We start from the raw sequence: 25,400 nt of genomic DNA on the forward strand, positions 1-25,400 counted from the left end.
AGCTTTAATAAAATTAAAATATGCACATATATAAAAGAATATGTTGTGATTGCTTCTGTGGCAGCGTCAGTAAAGTAGCTGTCAAGGATATGCTAATTGACTACTCTTCCATGGGTACAGAAGCGACTTATTCAGCGTTGCTCAAGCACCAACTGGGCATATGTTTGGGTTAGATGAATTCCTCTCTGTTACCCATGGGTTACCATGCATAGTTTGGGTATATGCCCAGCAAGCCACTGAAGCAATTATCTTGGTACAGATTTCACTGGCCTTTGTTGTTCAGCTGTTTCAATCATGCTTTTTTGTGATCACATGTCAGATTTTCTTGGCAAAGACACTGGAGTGGTTTTGTTATTTCCTTTCTCAGCTCATTTTACAGATGAGAAACCTGAGGGAAATGGGATTATGCGATCTACTCAGGGTCACATAATCTATCTGAGGCCAGATTTGAACTCAGAAAGATGAGTCCTTGACTCCAGGCCCAGCACTCTATCCACTGTGTCACCTTTAATGTGCTATTGCCATTAACCAAATAGTGGGAAAGGGTAAAGGAATAAATATTTAATAAATGCCTACCATGTTACACTTTACAAAAATCTCATTTGATCCTTATAACAATCTTAGATTGCTAAATAGGTGCTATTATTATTATTATCCCCATTTTACAGTTGCAGAAATTGAGGTAGAAGTTAAATGATATATCACAGCTAGGATCTGAAGTCAGAATCAATTCACATCTTCTTGACTGAAGGACTAGTGCTCTGTCAACTTTGCCACTTGGCTTTCTGGCTGTATAATCCTATTAATTCTTGAGTTTTCTTTTGTTTTGTTTTTTTTTTGCTGATGCAATTGGGGTTAAGTGACTTACCCAGGGTCACAAGGCTAGGAAGTGTGAAGTGTCTGAGACCAGATTTGAACTCAGGTCCTCCTGACTTCAGGGCTGGTGTTCTATCTACTTTGCCACCTCACTGCCCCTGTTTTTTTTTGTTTTTTTTTTAAATGTTTCTAGGGAATACATATATACCATGTCCTTTACAGGCCAGGGTATATATTCCATTTAGCTTTGGCCTATTGGGCCTCCTGTTTGTCGGTTCCCTGAATCTTATCAGAGTCTGTTGTAGTTCAGTTGCTTCCATGAAAACAGTAGGACAGTGGTTGGCAATTTCCTTCTCCAGTTTATTTAAAAAATGAAGAAACTGAGACAAATAGAGTTAAGTGACTTGCCCAGGATCACACTGCTAGTGTCTAATGCTGGATTTCAATACAGGTCTTTTGGATGTGTCTGTAGGTCTGGTGCTCTCTATCCATTGTCTCCTATGTGTCTTTATTAAGGATTACATATCATCTATATAATATGGGGCTTTGATGCCATGGGAGCAAGGAGTCCTTGGATGTGGTCTTTTCCTAATGGGGAGAAACTACAGGGCTGTTTAAGTACCCTTGGGGCAGGACAGAAAAGGTGCATTCCCTTCCAATGGAAGGAAAAGCAAATTGGTCTTTGTCCCCCAGTCCTTGAAGAACAGAAAAGACTGCTTTTGTAAGCCATGCCATCACAAAGAGAATCCCTCATCCAGACCACTGAATTTTAATAGGGGAGGAGACCCTGGGGCTGGCCCCTAGCCTCAAATCTTGAGGTCAAGTCACTTTGAAGTGAGATAAATGGGGGGGAAGGCATTCCCTTTCAGTAACTTCAGACAAATATCCTCCAATGGACTACTTTGCTCAAGTATTTGAAAGGATGAGATCTCTAGACAGCCGCTCACTGTGAAATCTAGGAATGGTGCTGCCCACCGCCCACCCCACCCCAGAGTCCATCGCTCATCAGAGAAGTGGCTGTGCTCTATGAGCAAAGCAGAATTGAATTAGCCCAGAAGAAACTTGAGATGTGCAAAGCTAGAGAAGCCTCCAAATATTCATATGGACTATTTGTGTCCGACCTGTGGCAGAGCAGTCTGAGCATGATCAGCCGGTCAGACACACTGTATCTCAACTCTAACATAGTGACAATAACTAAACAATTGTTCTTCCTCTCTTCTCATAGCCCTCTGCCTTATGTTATTTCACTTTTCACTCTAACACCTCAATTGTCTTCTTGTATCTCCCACTTCAGTATGAGTCTGTCATTCCTGGTCTATTCTCCTTCAATCTAAGTCTGTCATAGTTGGGAAGTGGATTAACACTAGGAGACACACGAATGAATGTTTCCTTTCCTTTGGTTTTCCTGAACCCAGGGGGTGAATGTCTGTGTGGTCTGGGGAATTAATTCTCTAGATTAATGAGCTTCCCCAAAGCACTTCCCTACGAGCCTAGCCCCCTCTTTCCATTCCCAATGTTTGGACAGTTCCCTACTCTCAATACCACTTGTGAGGAGTTACTGAAAAGGTTCATAAGTCAGGCAGTTTCTTACAGGCATGAAAGTGGGTAAGCATGAGGAGATGGCCTTGGCATGTGGTGGGATGAGTATACCAAAGGAGAGTCTGGAGCTCCTGGTCTCTGCCCTTAAGTCTAATTGTTAATTCTGACTAGGTAGGAAGGGGGCCTTTGGGGAAATCAATGAAGGCTTGGCCTAGAGTTAAACACCCTTTATTGATCTCAAGGGCATTGTGATTAGGCAAATTTGCTAATCTTGAATATGTGAATTACATGAATTGTACTAAACTGATTATAATCCGGAGGGCTTAGCATTTTTTGCCTCAGTGAAGCAGATTCTATCAGTAGGTGGGTTCCTTGGTCAATTAGTCCTCAAACACACAGTCATTTCAATTAGCTAGGGCCTACCATTAGGTCAGTTCTCACAAGAATATTCAAACAAATCAAAAGACTGAAAAATGAAAAATCTAAGGTATATACCATCAAATACAATTGACCTGGAAAAAATGTTGAGAGAAACAGCTTAAAAATGTTGAAAGGACTCATAAGTCTGTGGTTGTCCCAAACAGTCATGGAGTTCTGGTCCACTGCACCTGGAGCAGAATAAGACCCCCTCAGCTTAGGGACTTAGACAACTGGCATTCCTTTCTATGAGTTCTTCTCCTCAATAAAACTTGTCCTAAAGCCTCCAATGGTTTGCCCACACTGAAGTCCATATTTCATGGGAACCTATGAATGGGGCTTGAGTCTCTGATCCCTTCTTTTCTCTCTGGCCTGTCTTTGCCCCAGCTCCTAGGGACATTTTCTGTGGTGGGACAAGCCTCCCCACTCCAGCCCTCTGGAATCTCTCAGTTTGTTGAGTCCAGTTCCTCTGGCTCCTTCTAATCTTTTCCTCTCCTCACTTTTTGTCTCTTGTTCTTTGACCCTCCCTGACCACCCTTTTTTCCCTTCACTGACCCCTGAGTGCAGTTCTCATGGCAAGGTAGACACTCTCTATGAGCATCTGGGTACTTGTAGATGGGTCCTTTGGCTCCCAGGAGGCCATGGGGGCAGCTGCTCACACAGTGGGGTCCATCCCGGAAGTGGGCACACTGAGCACAAGCATCTGAGCCCTAGGGGAGGTGAAAGACAAAGTCGAGGACAGAAACCCGAGGATCCTTTGAGCTCACCCAGGTTGTTCGCTACCCTGGGTAAAAGATCCAAACAATGACCACTTCTACCTCAGACCCAAGAAGCACAGAGCCAGTTTTGCTTTTACATTTGTAGTCTTAGCCCCCAGCATCCCTTGGAGCATTTTAGTAAATGTTTGTTGATTGATTTCCTGTCAGGGCTATGATATTTGGCCTTTGAGTAGCCCCCTCCCTCTCCAAGGAACTATGGGGTTTATACTCTACCGAGCCATAGCAGGTGACATTGCCCTCCACAGGCTGGCACTCAGGATGGCAGGAGAAGCACTCATCCTCATGAGCAAACTCTCGAGGTTCTCTGCAGGGGGGTCCGAGGAGACGGCATCGTTTTCAGGTTCTGCCTTCCATAAGCCCTTCTCCCACCTCCAGCTCTATGTAACACCTTCCCCACCAGCCCTATATTAGGCCTCTCCACTTATACCCTCCCACACACAAAAGCCCTTTCCAGCCTCCTATAGTACCCATTAAGGAAGTTGCATTGGGTCACACAGACTCCCTCTCTGCTGTAGTTTCGACAGGATAAACACTGGCCAGGACCAGGACCCCAGCAACCCCCAGATGAGCACAGGGGGTCACACACTCGACCCTCTGCCACTGTAGAAGGAGAAAAGGGTCAGGAGAGCCCTCCTCAGTCTGCCCACCAAATCCCAACCAGTGGGCTTGGCCCAGGTCCCACAATCCTCAGCTCAGAATCTTGCCTCCCATTCCCCTCCTCATTCCCCTGGAACTTCCACATCAGCACTGTCTGTCCCCTGGAGCCTTCTCTTGTCCCCCTGCTTACCACAGTCCTTTTTGAGGCGATTGTGCTTGATATCCAGCCTCCCTTCCTTCGGTCCCCGAAGCAGCCTGGTCCAGTTCAGAGAGTGGTAGTAGCAGAGCTGCTTGTTGGCACTGATATAAATACGCCCAGCACTGACTTCTTTGAGGGACCGGAGGCCCAGTGATGTCACATTCAAATTTTTCATGATCAGCAGTGAGAAACCCCGACTGGGGATAAGGAGGACAACATAAGGGAAAACAGTTAGGGATCAGGAGCCTGTGACTTGAGTGAAAACCTTCTTTTTGCCCAAAGACCCAAATTCCTGCCACCTCTTCATCACAAGGAAGGGCAGTCAGGGCACCGCCTTCTTCAGAGACTTACTTGTAGAGACTTCGGCCACCTATGGTTGTCAGGTTGGAGAAGACGCTAAAGTTGTGCATGTGAGGAGGCCATGACTGGATGTTCAGGTAACCTGCAGAAGGGACAAGCTCTGCTCATGGAGTCTGCCCTCTTTCCCCTCGGCACCTTCTCACTTGCTGGCGTCTCTGCCCCAGCAGCTGGCCTCTCTGCCCCAGCAGCTGGCCTACACTGCTCCTTCTTGGGCTCACACACTTACCTGTAATCTCCCGAACTGTCTGGAAGACATTGAGTTTCTCAGGATCCAGTGCAGGTATGTTGTGCCAGGGGTCCCTGGGGAAGATGAGGAAAAACATGAGTTTTCTCCAAATTTTTTTAAGATGAGCCAGAAGAAGGATTGATTAGGTCTTGATTCTAAGGTCCAGAATCTGGAGGAGGAAATGATAGGGACTGGACAGGAATTAGCATAAGCAAAAGCTTTGCCACAATTACAGCTGCCCAGCACTGGAACAAGCTGCTTCCCCCCACCTCCAAACTCTGGGAAGCATGAGTCCCTCCAGAGGGGAAGTGTTGGAGCCCAGGAGAGAAGCCTCTGTTAGGGACATCAGAGAGCAGGGTGCATGACTGATGTCATATGATCATTTCTTCTGTTTGGGGGTGAAAAGAAACCAAGAGGGGTTTGAAGAAGAGACAAGTCTAACCCTTTGAGGCCGGTGATGAGGAAGTCCAGGTTTCCCAAGATCTTGGTACAGTTCACAAAGCCATCAATGTTGCTGGAATCCACAGTCTGAAATCGGCTACCTGAGCCTGTCCCCTCACAGGCTGCAAACAGAAAGGGGATGGGGAGGAGTCAGAGCAAATTCTGAGAGGTTCGACGGGAGGCACTAAGAGGAGGCTGAGGGGAATAAAACTTTGATCCCGACCTACCTTTGGGGCACAGCCCTCCACAGGGCTCACATATCTTCAGCCCGTTCTTTTCCACCTCCATCTTGTCCCCAGGACAAGCCCTGACACAGGAGGTGTGATCTATCACAAAGTTATCTGTGCAAGGAGAGAAGACAGGAAGGGAAGTGAGAAAGGGCAAATTTCACCCTGTCAGACCTCCTTAGGATTTAATACTGAGCAGGACCTTACAGGGCGAGGAGTCCACCCCACTCCCTGCATTTGGCAGATAAGGGAACTCCAGGCAGAGCTGAAGTGGTCTCCAGAAGGCACGGGTCCTGAGTGGCAGAGCCAGGCCTCAGACTAAGATCCCCTGTCTCCCAAACCAGTTTTCTTTCCCCTCTGTAATACAGCTAGAGCAGAGGGAGCTCCCTCCCTCCTGTACCCTCTCAGGTGTCCCCAGGCCTACAGTGGAGGTTCTGGCAGCTCCCTTTATGGCATGCCCTCAGCAAATGTTCCTGGATCTCCTCCCCAAGAGTCACTCATAGAGGGGTCATAATCCCTCCGTCTCTCCATTTATAACCTTCTCCTCCACTTGACCCATCGCTGTCCCCATGGATACACGGCATCCCCTAGAGTGACTTCCTGTTCCTGTTCCACCAGACTCTGCCCAGATTTCCTTTCTCTACCTGTTGCAGCCACTTACGGGGACAGCTGGCCACACAGACCCCTCCATACTGGTACTTCGTATGGGGATTGGGCTCTAGTTGGAAGGTGAGCTTGTTGTAGACAAGGGGCAGAGGACACAAAGATACACAGGCTCCACTGTCATTGAAGTGTCGGCATGCCTGTGAAACATGGGGAGAGTCAAGGTGGAGGAATCCTCGTGTCCCCCCTCCCCCTGTACGCTCCCCCCAGCCACCAGGCCTCCCTCCCCATCCTCTCCTGTTCTTTGTGTGCCAGGCCCAGGCACACTGAAAAGGGGCCCCTCCCCTCCCTGCAGTACATACGAAGCAGTCTGTCTCCCGGGGACCTCCACATCCACCTGCACACTCATCATGGCAGCACTGGTTGGGATTGGGCCCAAAGCAGTGGCCATTGCATTGTGGGGCACAGATTGTCTTTGTCACTAGTTGAGGGAAGAAAGGTACAACGTGTGACCCCCAAGGTCTCCCTCAACAACAAAGTAATATCTGATTTGGATTATCTTCAATCCATTCTCCTCTCCACCTCCTTGCCCATTCATTACCCTTCCCTCTAAGTCCTGGATGGCTGAACCCACACCAGAGTCTGCATTCTAGCCAGTCTAGGGAAGATTGAGGAAATGAATGTTCAAGGACATGGGAAGGGTACACACATGTTTGGCAGTCTCCTAGTCCGGGACCCCAGCATTTCCCTCCACAGGACTCATGACAAGGAGGACCTGGTTGAGGAAAGAGGCACAGACAAGGGAACCATTAGGATCTCTGTCATACAGTTTGTGTGTAAGTTAACTAGAATTGTGATGTTTTATCTTGTTGACTTCCCACCTCAGTGTTGACATCCTACCTCATTGGCATCCAAACTCTTTGGCTTATTATCTCGAGTATGACTTTAATGAATGGGTTGAACACTTGGGCCACTGTTGAGCCTGGTTCTCATTGTCATACTTCTGTTTACTGATCTGCTGCTTTGTACCTCCTTGGGCATAACACTGTCATCTCATGGATCAAGTGAACTATAGCTGGTGCTAAAAGTTTGGCTTGGTGAGATGTGCGGTTCCCGCAAAACAAGAGAAGGGAATATCACTAGAATAAATAGACAGTGTGTGATCTTTGACCCAGGAGGAAAAGTAATACCAGATGTATTGATTCACACTCCTGAAGTACAATTCAGTATCAGAAACTCAAACTTTGATTTTAGGCAAAAGAATTCAGGGATATAGCCGAGTGTTCTTTTTTCATTAACTGTATGAGTGGCAGACCACTGAAAAGGTATCAGCTCTGTTAAGAACTTCGAGAGCGAGTGAGAAAGCGCCCAGATAAATATACCCTACATGTCCATTTTCAGAGTGGACCTTCAAATCATTTACAATCAGGCTGCTAGAGTCTTATATCTGCAAATTGTGTTAAATAAAGAGGAAGCTAGGAGCATGGCAGAAGGCTACACAGCTTATCTTTCTTTTCACTCTCCTATGCTCCTTATAGGACAAAACCCTTATGGTTTAAAATTTAATGTTTTAAGAACAGTGGACATCATGGCTTACAAATATTTTGCCTGTAGATATTTTTTTTAATTTTAATTTTATTTTATAATTATAACTTTTTTTGACAGTACATATGCATGGGTAATTTTTTACAACATTATCCCTTGCACTTACTTCTATTCAGATTTTTCCCTTCCTCCCCCAACCCCCTCCCCCAGATGGCAAGCAGTCTTATATATGTTAAATATATTACAATATATTCTAGATACAATATATGTGTGTAGAACCGAATTTTTTGTTGCACAGGAAGAATTGGATTCAGAAGGTAAAAATAACAGTTTACATTCATTTCCCAGTGTTCCTTTTCTGGATGTAGCTGGTTCTGTCCATCATTGATCAATTGGAATTGGATTAGCTCTTCTCTATGTTGAAGAAATCCACTTCCATCAGAATACATCCTCGTACAGTATCATTGTTGAAGTGTATAATGATCTTCTGGTTCTGCTCGTTTCACTCAGCAACAGTTGATTTAAGTCTCTCCAAGCCTCTCTGTATTCCTCCTGCTGGTCATTTCTTACAGAGCAATAATATTCCATAACATTCATATACCATAGTTTACCCAACCATTCTCCAATTGATGGACATCCATTCATCTTCCAGCTCCTAGCCACTATGAAAAGGGCTGCCACAAACATTTTGGCACACACAGGTCCCTTTCCCTTCTTTAGTAGTTCCTTGGGGTATAAGCCCAGTAGTAGTATGGCTGGGTCAAAGGGTATGCACATTTTGATAACTTTTTGGGCATAATTCCAGATTGCTCTCCAGAATTATTGGATTCTTTCACAACTCCACCAACAATGCATCAGTGTCCTAGTTTTCCCACAACCCCTCCAACATTCATCGTTATTTGTTCCTGTCATCTTTGCCTGTAGATATTTTTGCATTGAATTTTATTTTGCCCATTCCATTGGCATTTCTTATAATCCTACTAGTAAAGTTATTACTTGACAGACTATATCCCCAAGATCTTCTCTAAACAAGAGAAGGGAATTTTGGGATATGCACAAGATGTGGCAATACATATATGTGATTGCTTGCAATTTTTAAATTTTGATTTTACACTTTTAAAGTATTTTGATTTTATATTTTAAAGTTATTTTGGTTTTACATTTTTATATTACTTCGGTTTTACGTTTTTAACTTTGCATTTTACCTTCGCAATGCACTTCTGGCATACACAGAAAGTGCAGCTAAGTGACTGACTGACTTGTTTGACTTTCATCTTTTTGACAAGAACTTTCCTTCCATTGTGATGTGGAAAGGCTTAGATGGCATTTGGAAAGGCCCAGGTTGGGCCAGGGTTTGGGGCCCTGGGTACATTCCTTTCATTCTAGGTGCAAATCCAGCAGCAGAGTTGATCCCCACCAGAGACATTTGTGAACTGGGGATCCAAGAGAAGGACCAGACAACAGCCCAGAGGGACCAGCCAGATGTCAGCAGCCCTCCAGATGCAACAATGTCCCTCCTGACGGTGACACCAGAGACAGCAGACAGTTCCAGTGTAGCAGCTGAAATGGACTGTCTTGGGTGATATGCAATATAAAGACTGTAAATGGACAAGGGGCCTGCTTGCTCCTCCTGTGGCTACTTGCCATATGGTGGCCTGGGGAGAGGCTTTGCCCTATGCTTTCTATTGAAGGACTATGCTTTTAAATTAATGGGTGAAAAACCAACACACCCACCTGCCATTGTTATTGAGACAATGTTTCTGGACATGACTTTGCTTATGTGCACCTTTATTTGAGAAACTAAAATTGATCTAGAATTGTGAAAAGTGCAATAGAGAATTGTGAGGAACTAGAATTGGTCTAGAATTGTGACAAGTATAATATTCTGTAACATGCCCTCCTGGCAGTTACTATTACCAGTCTGTCCTAGGCCCAACAGAGTACCTTTGACCACTGTCCTTTGCAGTGTCAACTCTACCCGGCTCACCTCTTCTGAGGCCTTCAAAGGTCTCTGGCCATGATTTCTTGAATCGTAGTTTAATAACTGGTAGCACACTCAAGAACAGCCATGTGTAATTTTAAAAGCCTTTATTATACCTATTCACATAATTCCCTGACTTGTTAGTTCCCTAGTGAACATCTGGTCTGAAGACCCGTGTGTTCACTACCAAACTTCTTACCTCTCTCGGCTATCCATCAGCTTGGCTTGGCTTGGCTACCCCAGGCTAGGGAGCCAAGTTAAAGAGCGCCAGGTTAAAGAGAGCGACTGCTGTCTGCAGTGGGCTTATAAAGGGCCTGTGAGGTCACACACACAGCCAACCAGTGAGAGAGCTGTCACCCATTACGAAGCTATCTCAATATGGCCAGGATCCCACCTACAGGGAAGTCCTATATCCACAGAGATTACTTCTGGGCCACTCAAATCTCCTGTTGTGCTGTGCCTGCCCATTTAAAGGGCCCTTACAAGTTTGGAAGGATAATCACTCTCCCTCCTTGTCCCAAATCTATACCTTTTCTTTAACACCTCTGTGAAATAGTCAATCAGACTTTGTTTGAGGGTACAGAGAGCAGGAGGCGAGTTCAACAGAGTAGGAGTTTTGAGGTGAGGGTAAAGGACTATCCTGTAGGAAAGAGCTTAGTTAAGGAGATGTTCATGTTAATTTGATATGTCTATGGCTCTAGGAGACTTTTATATTTCTTCAAGGAAAGCTCAGGAAATTTTTTTACGCAAATATCTTTGATAAAGGTCTCATTTCTTAAAAATATAGAGAACTAAATCTAATTTATAAAAATATATAGGTTATTCTCCAAATTAAAAATGATCAAAGGTTATAAACAGGCAGTTTTTAGACAAAGTAATCAAAGCTATCTCTAGTTATATAAATGTATAGTTATATAGTTTCATAGTTATAGCCTGGTGGCTGGAGGGAATGTTTGGGGGGGCACAAGGATTCCTCCACCCTGACTCTTCCCCATGTTTGTCAGGCATACCGACACTTTACTGACAGTGGAGCCTGTATATTTTTGTGTCCTCTGTCCCTTGTCTACAACAAGTTTACCTTCCAACTAGAACTAATCCCCATACTAGATACCAAACATAAAAAAATAAAACTATAGTTTTATTTCACTATTGATTAGAAAAATGTAAATTAAAATAATTCTGAGGTGACATCTCACACCTCAGATTAACCAGATTAGTTAAAATGACAAAAAAGGAAAATAATAAATGTTGGAGAGGATAAGGAAAATTGAGATACTTTTATACTATTGGTAAAATTGTAAACTAATCTAACTAATCTGGAGAATAATTTGGAACTATGTCCAAAGCACAATTAAATTTTGCATATCTTTTTATCTCACAATATCACTACTAGTTTTTTATCTCAAAAAGATTTTAAAAAAAGGAAAAGTCTATAAGTAGAAAAATATATATGGCACTCTCTTTGTGATGGCAAGGAAATGAAAATTGACAGATTATCCATTAATTGGGGAATGGCTAAACAAATTATAATATTTGATTGTAATGGGTTACTATTGTGCTATAAATAATAACAAACAAGCTGATTTCAGAAGATTTACATGGACTGATACAAAGTAAAATGAGCCGACCCAGGAGAACATCATAGAAACTGCATATTCTATGATGATCATCTATGAATGACTTAGGCATTGTCAACAATTCAATAGTCCAAGACAATTCCAAAAAACTCACCCTAAACAGTGTTACCCACCTCCAGGAAAAAATTGATAAGGGTCGGAAAACTGACCAAACATTGAAGAGTGTGATTTTTCACTTTATTTTTTTATAGTGATTTTTTTTGGGGGGTGCATGAGTCTGTGTTTTCTTTTACAACATAATTTATATGGAAATATATTTAGCATGATAGGATATATATATATAACCTATATCAAATTACTTACCTTCTTAGGGAAGGGAGAGAAGATGGAGAGAGAGAATTTGGAATTTAAAATTAGAAAAAACAACCAAATTTTAAAACTTGTTTTTACATATAATTGGAGGAAAAATCATTAATTATTATCATTATTATTTAAAAGTCTATAAGGGCCCAAATGAATAGGATTATGGGATCTCACTGAATAAAATTGCCAGAAAAGCCAAAGCATAATTTTTAGGAATTTCCTGATGGAAAAGGAAGAACATTACCAGGTCACTAAGAAGTATTTCACCCTAGGGATTTATCCACTTGTAAGTGGTATTGGTTCATCCTGAAATCTGAGAAATATTATAAGGGATGAATTTAAGTGTCATGGATCTAGGATTAGGGCTGGAGGATGAAATTTTTATGGTGAAAAATGAAGATTTAGGAGATGTGGCAAAGTAACTCACAGTTTTTGCCATTATTCTTGACCACAATCTCAGCTTGTTGGTCCCTTATGATGTCTCTCCAGTCAATTGTGTCCATGTGACAAAGTTTATCATTCCCTTCAATGTAAACACTCCCAGCCAGGATCTCGGGAAGGAAATATTGGTAGGGTTCAGTTGAAATCCCCAAGACTGAATAGAGTTGTTTGGGATTATATTTGAAAGGACATGGATGTGCAAAGTAGAAAACCCTGTTTCAGGATAGGGTGAAGCATCTCTTGGCTCCCCAGACACCAATCCTAAGTCTTATTTAGCCAGTAGAAGACAGGCATAGAAAGAGGATGGAAAGTTCAGATGACTTTGTTTTCTGTCCTTCTCTACCTCCAGACTGTCCTGCCTATTTTTTCAACTGAGTAGAAGAAGTAGGATATTTAATCACCATACTTTTTCCTAAGGGAACAAATACAAGAAATCAAGGCTATAGTTTATGGATAGGGAGGTCAGGAAAATAGGTAGAAAAAAATCAGGGTAAAATACAGTACAATAACCTCAAACACAAAGGCTCAGACCAGATCTTAACTATAAATCCTCTCATTCCCTACAAAAGCATAAGACTTTTGTTCCTCTTATGAACTTTTTGTGGAAAGCTTCTCTAGTGAGTTTGGTAGTTGGTCAATAGTTATCAGAGCTGTTAAAAGTAGAAAAAAGAATGAATAATTACTGGGATGAGGAGATTAGTAGGAAAAGAGGTGATAACATAGATAGCTCTCAGTGAGTGGCCAGTAGTCATCTGGGAGGCAGTGTGTTGGTCAAAGAGGTTGGTACTGCTAGGGGTGGTCAGTGAATTAGTTAAGTTACCTGTGAGCTGATTGAGGCGGAACTGGCGGAGGGCCTGGATGGAGTTGGTATTATAATTGAGCCTGACAAAGATGGCAAACTTCCCAACATAGACCTGGGCTCCTCTTATCAGAAGAAGGTTGGGGAGTGACAGATCTGAAAACTCATTCATGGATATTAGGACATATCCTGTTACCTTGCGAATACACTATGTTAGAATACAGAAACATCAGTGAGACAGTGTGAACCAAATATAATCTCATACTCCTTTCCTCTAAGACAAGGAAGCTTAGGGTGGAGAAGAGATAGAACATTCTAACTCTTCCAAGCTCTCCATTCTGGAAGAGGAAACTTGAATCTGGGAATCTTTGCCTATAGGAGTCAGATTGCTAAGAACCAGAGTAGACATGATTTTCCTGGTCCTCAATGATTTTTCCTTCTCCTAAGCTTCTTGATCTAAAGCAGAGAATGGAACCTCTGGCCCTCAAAATTATTTTCAAAATCAATCACAAATGATGAGCTGAAAGTTAAGTAGAACAATATCCTGCTGCTTGAGTTCTATAAGCTAATAATTTGGATGGCCCCCAAATGATGTTATAAATATTCAAATGGGACTTGGCAGAAAAAAGGTTCCCCACTTCTGACTTAAAGAGATCTCTTCTAATATTCTGCTCTTGGGACTTGCGTTTCCCAACATGATCATTTATTTACAAAGGGATCTCTCCTCTTTTCTTCTTTCCTCCCTTCCCCCTGTCATTGTCTTTTACATATACCATTATTTTACATATACCATTATACTGGACAGGTCACAGAGAGAAAAAAAAGGAACAAGGGAAAAGTTGGGAATAATGTTGTCTGCCCTCTGGGAAGAGAGGTCAAGGCTGTAGTTCAAGTAGAGAGTCGAGGGAATGAAGGAAATGGAACCTTCAGAAAGGAGAGGTCAGAGTTGTGCCCTGTAAGCACAGGTTTCCCATCACCACCTCAAACCACACACACAGCTGATGCAGGGTCTCATTTTGGCTTTCAGCAACATTAATTCCTGGACATCCTGTTAGAAAGGAATAAGAAGAGCTGAGGATTTGGAAATCTCACTCCCACACCATTCCACTACAGGCCTCTGCTACTTCTCACCAGGGAGGTGGATGTCAGATTAACTGGATAAGAGGTAAAAAACAGTGTAGGTTAAGGTATATTGATATCTTATGTCCCATTTACTTAGAATTCCTAGAATGGAGGATAATAGACATTGAGACATAGTACTACAGAAGCTAAGAGATTAACAAAGCCTAAACAACTATTTTAGGGTTTGAGGTTTTGGGGGGCTTTTTGTGGGGGTTTTTGTTTGTTTTTAAATCTTCAGGTGGGCTATTCTCCCTTATTGGAGGAAAGAGGGAGCAGAGAGTAATAACTTTACTCCATCTCCTTTCTCTCTTCTGCTCCAGGGTCCAGGAAATAAAGGTCCCTTGAGGCTGATACACAGCTTTGTGTCCCTTGGGAATGAGAAACAGTGAGGATAATGAGTAGTAGAATTTGTCCATTTTGTCTAGATAAAGATGGAATTTTCTGTCCAAAGTCTATTGGGACTGCTTTGAATCACTAAAACACTGAGAGGAACCAAGACTTTCATAGCACATTCTTGCTATAATCGTGTACAATATATTACTGTTCAGCTTATTTCACTCAGCATCAGTTCATGTAAATCTTTCCAGGTCTTTCTAAAATCAGCTTGTTCATCATTTTTTATAGAGCAATAATATTCCATTATCTTCATGTAAAGGACTAAAACTCTGATAGGCGATGGATTCTTGAAGAAAAGGTTTCAAAAGTTCCTCTTAAAGGATCAACTATCTTTACAGATGCATCCAAACATAATATTTTATCTCACAGTATCACTTCTAGGTTTTTATCTCAAAAAGATTTTAAAAAAGGAAAAGTCTATAAGTAGAAAAATATATATGGAACTCTTTTTGTGATGTCAAAGAATTGAAAATTGACAGATTATCCATCAATTGGGGAATGGCTAAACAAATTATGATATTTGATTATAATGGGTTACTATTCTTGTGACTTAACTAAAAAGAGAGTAGTCAGAACTCCTTTTCAGTCCACTCAACAGAATGAATTGCATGCAATCATTCTAGCTCTTACTTATTATCCAGGAGATATAAATATAATATCTGATTCGGCCTATTCAGTAGGTGTGGTACAAAGAATTGCCACAGCCCAAATAAAATTTGTAGCTTCCAATACATATCAACTCTTTAAGGAACTTCAAGAGCATGTGAGAAAGCATTCAGATAAGATTTATATCTTGCATGTCCACTCTCATAGTGGACTTCCAGGTCCTAGTTTTGATGGTAATTCAAAGGCAGTTAGCCTTCTAATCATGTTGGCCAATACTCCTTTATTTCAGGAAGCCCAAGAATCTCATTTTAAATATCATCAAGAGAGGAAGCTAAGAGCATAGTAAAAGCCTGTCTAGTTTGCCTTCCTTTCCAAGCTCCTATACTCCCTCCAGGGAAGAACCCTCATGGTTTGAGACCCAATGAAATTTGGCAATTGGATGTGACCCATTATAAATCTTTTGGTTTTCTGTCTTTTATCCATGTTGTGGTAGACACTTTTTCAGGATTTACTTTTACAATACCAGCGGCAAAAGAGACAACCCAAGTGGTCACTGAATTTCTTTCTTGATTTTTGACAAAGATGCACTGGCTCTGGCAGACAGGTTTTATAACCCACCAGAAGGGTAACGTCCGGTGCGAGCAACTCCACTATTTTTAGATAATTGCCAGGTGATATGGAGAGACCCAGAAAGTGGTGAATGGAAGGGATCAGATAGGTTAACTGCTTGGAGGAGAGGGTTTACTTGTATCTCCACAGATGGAGAAGGAATCAGATGGGTGCCAACGAGCTGTATTCGCCTTGTCCATTGGAGAGAGACTGAGCAGACCCTTGAAACAAAGAGAAAACCCAAGAAACATCGGGTAGTTCCATTGCTGACTGTGCTCACCACTGAAAGAGCATGGCAGTTATGGTGTTTGACTCATGGACATCAAAAACCCTCAGGAATCATTGGAATCCCTGAGATATGAAAAGATTGTTAAAGGACTTGAAAACCCTCAGGAATCATCGGGTTTTCTGAGAAATGATAAGACTGTTGCAGCACTTCAAATTTTGCAGGAATCATTGGATTCCCTAACACATAAAAAGACTGTTGCAGGACTTCAAAAACTTGCAGGGATCATTGGATTCCCTGACACGTGAAGCAATGGACAATAGATTGGTTTTGGACTATCTCTTGGCTGCTGAGGAAGATGTATGTGTGAATGCTGTTTACATACCCTCCTTCTAGGACTTCTGGAAATCTTTTACAAGACCATGTTGATTTATATTCTTTGTTATATCACTACTTACATCTACAATTCATGTTTGTTACACCACATTGAGCCTGCCCTGGCTATGGGGAGAGTCATTACTAATAGCTTGTGTGATATTGCTATGTGCTTGTGTAATACCTCCCATGCTGATGGGTTTGTGTATATCTGTTTCCAAAAAGACCCTTCAGCCCAGGTGCTTTTCATCTCCCTTCCTGAGATGTCCGGGGAGACATGATCATCTCTTTTTTGGGGTTCTCACCTCCCTGAGAAGTCAAGGATGATGTGATCACCTGTGTTCTAAAACAAAAGAAAGGGGTAGATGTAAAGGACTGAATCTCTGAGCAGATGCACTTGAATAGGCAAGCACTTGAGGTTAATTACCAATTGGACAATACTCTATTAGTATATGCTTGGAAAATGGCCCTTCCCACTATTCTGTGCTGGTTCAATCTTTTGGTGTATACAGAGAATTGTGGGAAGGCTTAGGGGGTGGAGTAAGACAAGGCAGACTCACTTTGGTAGTAGAGAAGGAAAGGGAAGATCGAAGAGATCCTGTGTCCATTCCCTTCACTTCTACCCCTAAAGACCAAGAATAAAGATTTTTGCTTATCCTGACTCTGGCTGATTCTAAGGTATCCAGGGTGCTAACTCTGTCTTCACACCTTTATTTAGCACAATGTATTCAGCTATTCCCCAGTTAATGGACATCTTCATTTTCCAATTCTTTTCCACCACAAAAAGACCTGCTACAAACATTTTTGCATTTGTGGGTCCTTTTCCTTCCTTTATGATTTCCTTGGGATATAGATTCAGTAATGGCACTGCTGAGTCAAAGGGTATACATAGTTTTATAGCCCTTTGGGCATAGTTCCAGATTGCTCTTCAGAATGGTTGGATCATTTCACAATTCCACCAACAATGCATTAGTGTCCCAGTTTTCCCATATCCCCTCCAACATTTATCATTATTTTTTCTTGTCATCTTAGCCAATCTGAGAGGTGTGAGGTGGTATCTCAGAGTTGTTTTAATTTGCATTTCTCTAATCAATAGTGAGTTAGAGCACTTTTTCATATGACTATAGATGGCTTTAATTTCATCATCTGAAAATTGTCTGTTTATATCCTTTGACCATTTATTAATTGGGGAATGGCTTGTATTTTTATAAATTTGATACAGTTTATATATTTTAGAAATGAGATCTTTATCAGAAATATTGGCTGTAAAGATTTTTCCCAACTTTGTACTTCCCTTTTAATATTGTCTCTATTGGTTTTGTTTGCAATAACTTGTTAGTTTAATGAAAAATAAGTCGTCCATTTTTCCTTTCATAATGTTCTCTAGTTTTTCTTTGGTTATAAACTCCTCCTTTCTCAAAAGATAATAATAAATTTTTATTTTCAAAACACATACAAAGGAATAGCTAGATGGTGCAGTGGTTAGAGCACCAGCCCTGAAGTCAGGAGGACCTGAGTTAAAATCTGACCTTAAACACTTAACACTTCAAGCTATGTGACCCTGGGCAAGTGACTTAACCCCAATAACCTCAGGAAAAAAAAGAAACAAAATACATACAAAGATAGTTTTCAACATTCACCCTTACAAAACCTTGTACTCCAAATTTTTCTCCCTTCCTTTCCCCCACTTCCTCTGCTAAGCAACAAGTAAATATATGTTAAACGTGTACAATTCTTCTATACATGTTTGCACATTTATATAGATACACAAGAAAAATCAGATCAAAAAGGGGGGAAATGAGAAAGAAAAAAATTAGCAAGCAAATAACAAATAAAAAAGGTGAAAATACTATGTTGTGATTTATACTTAGTCTCCATAGTCCTCTCTCTGGATGTAGATGGCTCTCTCCATCACAAGTCTATTGGAATTGGCCTAAATCATCTCATTGTTGAAAAGAGCCATGTTCATCAGAATTGATCATCATACAATCTTGTTGCTTATACAATGTTCTCCTGGTTCTACTCATTTCATTTAACTTATATTTCATGTAAGTCTCTCCAGGCCTTTTTGAAATCATTCTGCTGATTTTTTTTTATAGCACAATAATATTCCATAACATTTATTTATACCATAACTTATTCAGCCATTCCTCAGCTGATAGGCATCAGTTTCTGGTTCCTTACCATTACAAAAAGCACTGTTGCAAACATATTTGTACATGTGGGTCCTTTTCCCTTTTTTATGATCTCTTTGGGATAAAGAACCAGATACAGTTGGATCTAAGAGTATGCACAGTTTAGTAGCCCTTTAGGCATAGTTTCAAATTGCTCTCCAGAATGGTTAATCTTTTCAAAAGCCCTTTACTGAATTTTTTTTGAATTATAGTCTGAAAAAGATGCAATTAATATTTCATCTTTTTTGCATTTATTTGTGAATTTTTTATTCCTTGATCAATTTTTCTGAAAGTGCCATGCACTGATGAACATAGATATATTCCTTTCTATTTCCATTTAATACTGCAATTCCAATTCAATTGTCCAGAGGTCTATCATAGCTAACTTTTCTAAAATTCTATTCAAGTTCTTAATTTCTTTTTTAAAATTAAATTTATCTAGTTCTGTGAAAGAAAAATTGAATCCCTCCATTAGGATTTTAGTGTCTAATTCTCCCCTATAACTCATTCAATTTTTCCTATAAGAATTCATATACATCTATGTTTAGTATTGATAGTCTAGAGTACCTTTTAGCAATCTGCATCTCTCTAGTTTGTGTTTCTGTTAAACATTTTATAACTGAGTTCATACCATTCACATTCACAGTTATGATTGCTAATTTTGTATTCCCCTCCATCTTATTCTGTTAAACTTTTTTTCTTTGTTTTTCTCCCCCTCTTTCAAATATTTGTTTTACCTCTGACTAATTCTTTTCTTAGTTTACTTCCCCTCTTATTCCTTACCCCCCCCTTTCTCTTCTGTTCCTCTGCTGGATGAAATTTATTCCAGCACTCAACTGTGTTCCTATGTGTATTCTTCTCTTCTTTGACCAATTTAGATGAGAGTTTCATGAGTATCCCACCCCACCTTCACTCTTTCCTACTTGTTATACTGCTGCATCCCAGTATTTAAGAGAATTTCCCCCTTTTTCTCCCTACCTCTCCCCAGTGTATTTCTCTTTATTTCAATTCTTTTTTTGAAATCATCAAAACTTGAAATCAATCCCAACCCTCTTACTAACTGCACTCTCTCTATATTTCTGATGAGGATATAGTTTTGAGGGGATACATATATCATTTCTACCTATAAGAATATAAACAGTTTAACCTTGTTTAGACCCTTATGACAACTAACTTGTATGTTTCTTTTGATTCCTGTGAACTTTAAATTTCTCATTTTCATGAGGATTGCTTGGAAATTCTCATCTTTATTAAAGGCTCATTTTGCTCCTGTAGGATTATACTCAATTTTATTGGGTAAATTATCCTTTGCTATAAACCTAGAACTTTGTCATCTTCTAAATTCTCTGTTCCTTTACAGTGATGGCTGCTGTATCATGTGTGATATTCAAATTCTTCCTGGCTGTTTGCAGTAATTTTTTATTTGACCTGGGACTTCTAGGCTTTGGCAATAATATGCCAGGAAATTTTCATTTGGGATTTTCTTCTGCGTGATGACCTGTAAATTCTTTGTAATCTAGTGCTAAGAAATTTGGTCAGTTTTCTTTTGTTTGTTTAAATATAACGTCTAGGTTATTTTGGGGATCATGGCTTTCAAGCAGTTCAGTGTTTCTATAATTATGTCCCCAGTGTTAACAGATGTCTCGATCTGTCCCTGTGCAAAATTGGCTTGAAAAAATAATGACTCATGACATTTTCTTGTATTTTTGCCACCATAAATGAAGTTTGGTGCATTTTCTCAATTTTTATTCAAGATATTTGGTGGGAAGAGCTAATATATATAATCTTAACTCTGCCTCCTCTTTTCTGTCAATAACATTGGGGACAAAAGTCTTAATTGAATAATTTTCCAACACTGGTCATTTCTATACTAAAAGAAGAAAGAATGATTGGAGAAATATTGGAGAATAGAGTGTGTGTGTCTTTCCATTAGGTACCCACAGGTTAGAAAAACAGCTGAACAAATTATGACATAGAAATGTAATGGAATAGTATTTTATGTAAGAAGTGAGGTATCAAGGTATCTCTGTCCCCTTGATCTCTGTCCCTCCCTTTTCCAATGGGTTAAAGTCTGTGTTTGGAGTCAGGGACGGAGCAGAGATACTACCTGTTTGCAACTACTCTTCCTTGGGGCACTGCCAGCTCATCAAGTTGCAGGCATGAAGGCATGTGAGGAGTGGAAGCCACAGAAGCCCCTCCTGCCAGTTCCATGCTGATGGGATGCAACTTCTAGGGGAAATGTGGCAATATCCCTAAGGTGACAGGGCCTTGACAGTGCCTAGTTCCACAAACAATGCTGCCTGTCAGATAATAATTTGTTGGTCAATAATAACAAAGTTTCTGAAATAATGAGGTGCATACCAAACCCCTCTTCAACTCCATCTCTAAGACCACTTCTCAATTCTATCTGTAAACCATAAAATTAGCATATCAGTGACATGAAGCACCTGATCTCTCTTAAATTTATCTTCTTGTTCTTGGTTCTTTGTTAAATTCTCTTGGAACTTAACTTGCTTCATTTGGTGTTACAATTACAATAAACTTTGCCCCTAGATTTGGATATGGGTTCAAGTCTTCAAATTCTTTTGAGATACCTCGCGACATTGGTCTGCAGTCTGCAACCCCAACCTTTCAGGATCTCCTTCTGAATCTCAACAATGCTAGACTTGATACCTTGACAGATCCCCACTTCACTCTCCTGGTCAGGAGAGATGGCTAATATCCCAGCAGATTAGAATGCTTCTATATCCTTTGCTAACAGGATAGCCCTTCACCAGAGCCTACCACCACACCTAAAAAACAAAGATTTGTGTGTCTGTGCAGAGATGTTCTTGAGAATACGTCCCAGACAGCAGTATGAGTTAAAGGCTACAGAGCCAGCCTCAGTGCAAGGAAGAGCTAGGTTGGAGTACAGCCTTTGACACATACTGATTGTGTGGCTCTTGACAAGTCACTTCGGCAACTCTTTAAGATTATAAATAGCACAATTTCTGAGCTGCATCAATAGAGAAAGAATTTCTTCACTCCCATAGAAATGAAACCAGAGGCAAAGACAGGGTGATGAGAGAAAGAGAGAAAGAAAGACAGAGAGATATGGGGGAGACAGAGAGAGCCAGAGAGGAATTAAAGAGGTAGTGAGGCTTTATGTTATACTTACCTCTACTCTAACTAATACTTTTCTCAAAACTCCATCCCACCCCACAACCATCCCAAGGGTGCATTTAATTTTGTATCTCTTGACTTGAGCTACTTGTTAAAAGATATCCCAGGATATCTCTATCCTACTCCCTCATCACTTCAAAAATAGAATCACATTAAGATGTATAAGTTTATGCACTGTTGCATGCTTGGGGAGAAGGGATAGAGAATTAGAAGTCATTGTTTCCTACTCCAATTTACACAAAACAGGGGAGTAAAGGGCAGTAGAAAAGGAAGGGTAGGGAGCAGGAAGGGTCCAATAGCTTTTGGGGAGGTGGTTAATCACAGGTCCACTTAGGAAGACATTATTGTGGGACCAAAAGGGGATAGTCCCCTTCACTCTTGGGTACATAAGTCTCAACTCCAAAATTCCCCTTAACTCTAAATAAGGCTAAGACAAAGGGAGCATAGAGTGACTTTGAAAAAGCTAAATGCCCAGAGGCTAAAAATGCAGATAAAAGAGGCCTAGCCAAAGCCTCATCCCCTCCCCCAGGAAATGGACTGGGGACCAGAACTCTTGTTTTCCTGCCAGATAACTTCTCAGATTTCCAGTCCGTAGGAGATGAAGATACTGTCATCCCTTTCCTGTAATCACTACCCCTTATACCCGACCCCTCCTCCATTCTTCCAGCTGGGAGTGTTCATAATTTAAAGTCTCAGAGACTAAATTTAGACCCAGCAACTGTGGGGGAAACACAGGTGTTTTCCTTACTCCCACACTCTTCACCCCTGTTGTGTGTTGGACAGAAAATTCACCAAGTCCCAAACTGGGATCTCGAAGGATGGGGTAAGGGAGGGGGAAATGCCATCAAAATACCTAATTCTTTGATCTCAGATCCCATTAACATTCTTGATTATCAAAGATCTACAAGAAAAGGATTGAGGTCAGGTTGTGTGGGTGGGAGTATGCAGTCTTTCCTGAAATATCTCCTGATTTTTTTTTCCCCATAAAGGGAGAGTTTCTTGATCTATGGCTCTTTTTTCTTCATACCTGGATTGTATTTAAGAAGTTTAGTGGCTTTCAGATTTGTCTAGATTTGATGGGAAGGGTGGAAGAAAACAGAGAGGAGTGTGGTACAGAGCCTTTTCTTTGCCTAATAAGCAGGATTTCACCCAGTAGCCCAGCCTTTCCTGCCCCCACTTCCATAAATAAGCAAGGAAGGAGAGGAGCTTCTATGAATTCAACTAGCGTGTTTTTGTTGATGACAACTAAAGTCTATTTTTCCACCTCTAATCTCTTTGCTGACTTCTAGTCAGGTCTCTCTGTCTATTGGACATTTCAAACTGCATGAGACTGTAGAAAGGACCCAGTCTAAGTCTCAAAACCTAGATGCTATCCTTGACTCACTCACACCCTCCATAGTCAATCTATTCCTAATCCTGTTACTTTCCTAACATCCCTCCCTTAAACTTTCTCATCTCCCAACCACCTGGTGCTGGTCTTTATCACCTGCTGGGCTCCCTGACTCAAGTCTCTCCCTAATACTGTTGGTTCTCTGCTCAACTGTCAAAATAATCTTGCGAAATTCAACTCTGGCCATATCACTTCCCCTCCTCCCCCAGCAAATTCCAGTGGTTCAAATATATAATCCACTATTTGGCACTCAAAGTCTTTCATAACCTGTTCTCCCCTTTCTAAAAAGGCTTCTAAAGTTTTATACTTCGTTAAGTACTCTGGACCCAGTTAGAAGGGTCTCTTAGACGTTCCTTGATGAAGACATTCCATTTCCTGACTCCTGGCATCTTTACTGGCTGGCTGTTATTGCCCATGCCTGGAATTATCTCCCTTTTAAATCTCTATCTCTAGGCTTCCCTAGTTTACTTCTACACGAAGCCTTCCCTATCCTCCTTAATTATAGGGCCTCCTTCTGTTGAGTATCAATTTATCCTGTATGTAATGTTTTTATATAGCTGACACATTGTCCTCCCCCATTAGATTGTAAATTCCTTGAGAATAGAGACGCAAATCTTTTCTTTCTAGGTGTTTTCTTAGGACTGCGCTCCTACAAATGTGTATTGTCAAATTGTGTATTGACAGAAGGCGGCCTGGGCTGGAAAGTTGGGGGAAATTCAGCCAGTCCAAATTTCAAGTTCTTCGGAACGGGGCAGCCGGAGACGACCTGACGGGTTTCAGGCATCGTCTCTGCCGACTCCCGGGCTCTCTCCCTTGCTCTTCCCAGCGCTCGGTGGTCCCAGCAGCTCTCAGCTTCCCTTCTCTCCCATCCCCCACTTACCTCCCTGGAAGTTGCCCAACTCCGAGCCCCCAGCCAGGTGGAGGAGCCAGCCCAATATCTGCCATGCCAGTAATCCCTTCATCACTTCTGGATGCTGAGTTGGGGCCCGGGCCGGGGCTCCGAGGTTAAGAGATTAAGACTGAGAAGATGTTAAGCCCTAAACTCCGAAAGGAGGAGCAGAGGCAATTTGTCCAGGTAGCAAACACGAAATAATACAGGATCTAGAGTTGGAGCTGAGGGAGCGAGGAAGAAAAGAAGGGGATGCACACATGAATGAGGTGAGTCACGGCAGCTCTCCGACTCGCTATAGCTGGCAGTGTCCTACTCATTTAGTAGGCTCTAAGTTCAATTTTGCCCAAACTCAACCTCTACACCGAGCTAGTACTCAATCAACCTACACAACCCTCCCCCCTTACGCGGGTCCCGAGTTCATAGGCCAATCTTTGGGGACCCTCTAGATCCAGCCAATCAGAGCTCACCCAAATTTTCTCGGGGGGAGAGGGGTGCAGAAAATTCCTAAGAATGCCCAAACACAAATACCTTCCCGGCTTGAAAGAGGGACTCTAGACCAGGCTGGTCCTGCCCATTATGTAAATTAACCCCCCTTCCAACTTCCTACTGGCAGGATGGTCCATTTTGGTGGGGTTTTTTGGTTTGTTTGTTTGTTTGTTTTAATCCTCCCCTTTGCTGGTGGAGATTCGGGAAAAACTCCACTTTCTGCTTTCCTCTGCTTCTCTAGGGAATTGAGAGTTATTGAGTCTCCTGCCTCGTAATAGCTCGAGCCCCTAGGAGGCTCCGTGAAATTGCACTGTCTCGGGATGCTCCCCCCTTCCAAAATCGGCGCCCGCGCGGCCTCCAGGAGAATTTGAGTAGGATTGGGGGTACCAGTCTGGAAACAGACCCTAGACCCGGCCTTTCCATTCTCGTTCTGAGAAAGGGGATCAAGTGGGATCAAGTCTCAAAGCATTTGTTACTTCCTGCAACCCTTCTCTTTTACGATACCCTCCCCCCCTCCCCCAGGCCGATCTAAAGCCTCTCCTCCACCCGGTTATGAATTCGCCCAACTGTCCCACACACAGGTTCTGTGTCTTCTTTCTTGGGGAAAAGGGATAAGGAGAGCTCGGGGAAGATATTCTAACTGTCCCCATTCTGTATCACCATTACCACCATCCTACTCTAAGGCTTCATTTCCACTCAGACTATTTAAAATAGGCTCTGTACTCCTTTTCTGTGTCCACTCCTCCTCCTGTAATCTTTCCTTATAAATAGATGTCACTCCTATTATTTACTAATTTTTAAATTTACTTATTTACTATTTGTTAGGATTACAAGGTGAGAATGAAGTTCCAAAAACCTAGAGAGAAGAGGGAGAGTGATCCATAGTGTCAAAGATTTCAGAGAGGTGAAGGATGAAGATAAAAAGTCAATTGGATCTGTCAATTAAGAGACCATTATTAACTGGAAGGTTGTTAGATTGTTGTTATTTGTCCATCATTCTCAAAGAGACCATGACATCAGGGAGGTGATGCCTTGACATGCAAGTCAATTGA

At 41.6% G+C, this 25,400-nt stretch overlaps 1 protein-coding gene across 1 annotated transcript; it reads right to left on the minus strand.

Annotated features, from left to right (window-relative positions):
* Positions 1 to 1,158: 1,158 nt before the first annotated feature.
* On the minus strand, positions 1,159 to 24,256 carry LOC141544177 (receptor tyrosine-protein kinase erbB-3-like). The gene is made up of 13 exons (XM_074270051.1): positions 23,851 to 24,256; positions 6,914 to 6,979; positions 6,567 to 6,685; positions 6,263 to 6,404; positions 5,602 to 5,715; positions 5,376 to 5,496; positions 4,934 to 5,007; positions 4,699 to 4,789; positions 4,339 to 4,544; positions 4,019 to 4,151; positions 3,765 to 3,855; positions 3,328 to 3,482; positions 1,159 to 2,963 (listed from the first exon to the last, which is right to left on the minus strand). Exons 1-13 carry the CDS (start codon positions 23,930 to 23,932, stop codon positions 2,894 to 2,896), a joined length of 1,464 nt encoding a protein of 487 aa, XP_074126152.1. The 5' UTR covers positions 23,933 to 24,256; the 3' UTR covers positions 1,159 to 2,893.
* Between the last annotated feature and the right edge of the window lie 1,144 nt (positions 24,257 to 25,400).

Source organism: Sminthopsis crassicaudata, chromosome 5, assembly GCF_048593235.1.
Source record: "Sminthopsis crassicaudata isolate SCR6 chromosome 5, ASM4859323v1, whole genome shotgun sequence".
Taxonomy (NCBI): domain Eukaryota; kingdom Metazoa; phylum Chordata; class Mammalia; order Dasyuromorphia; family Dasyuridae; genus Sminthopsis; species Sminthopsis crassicaudata.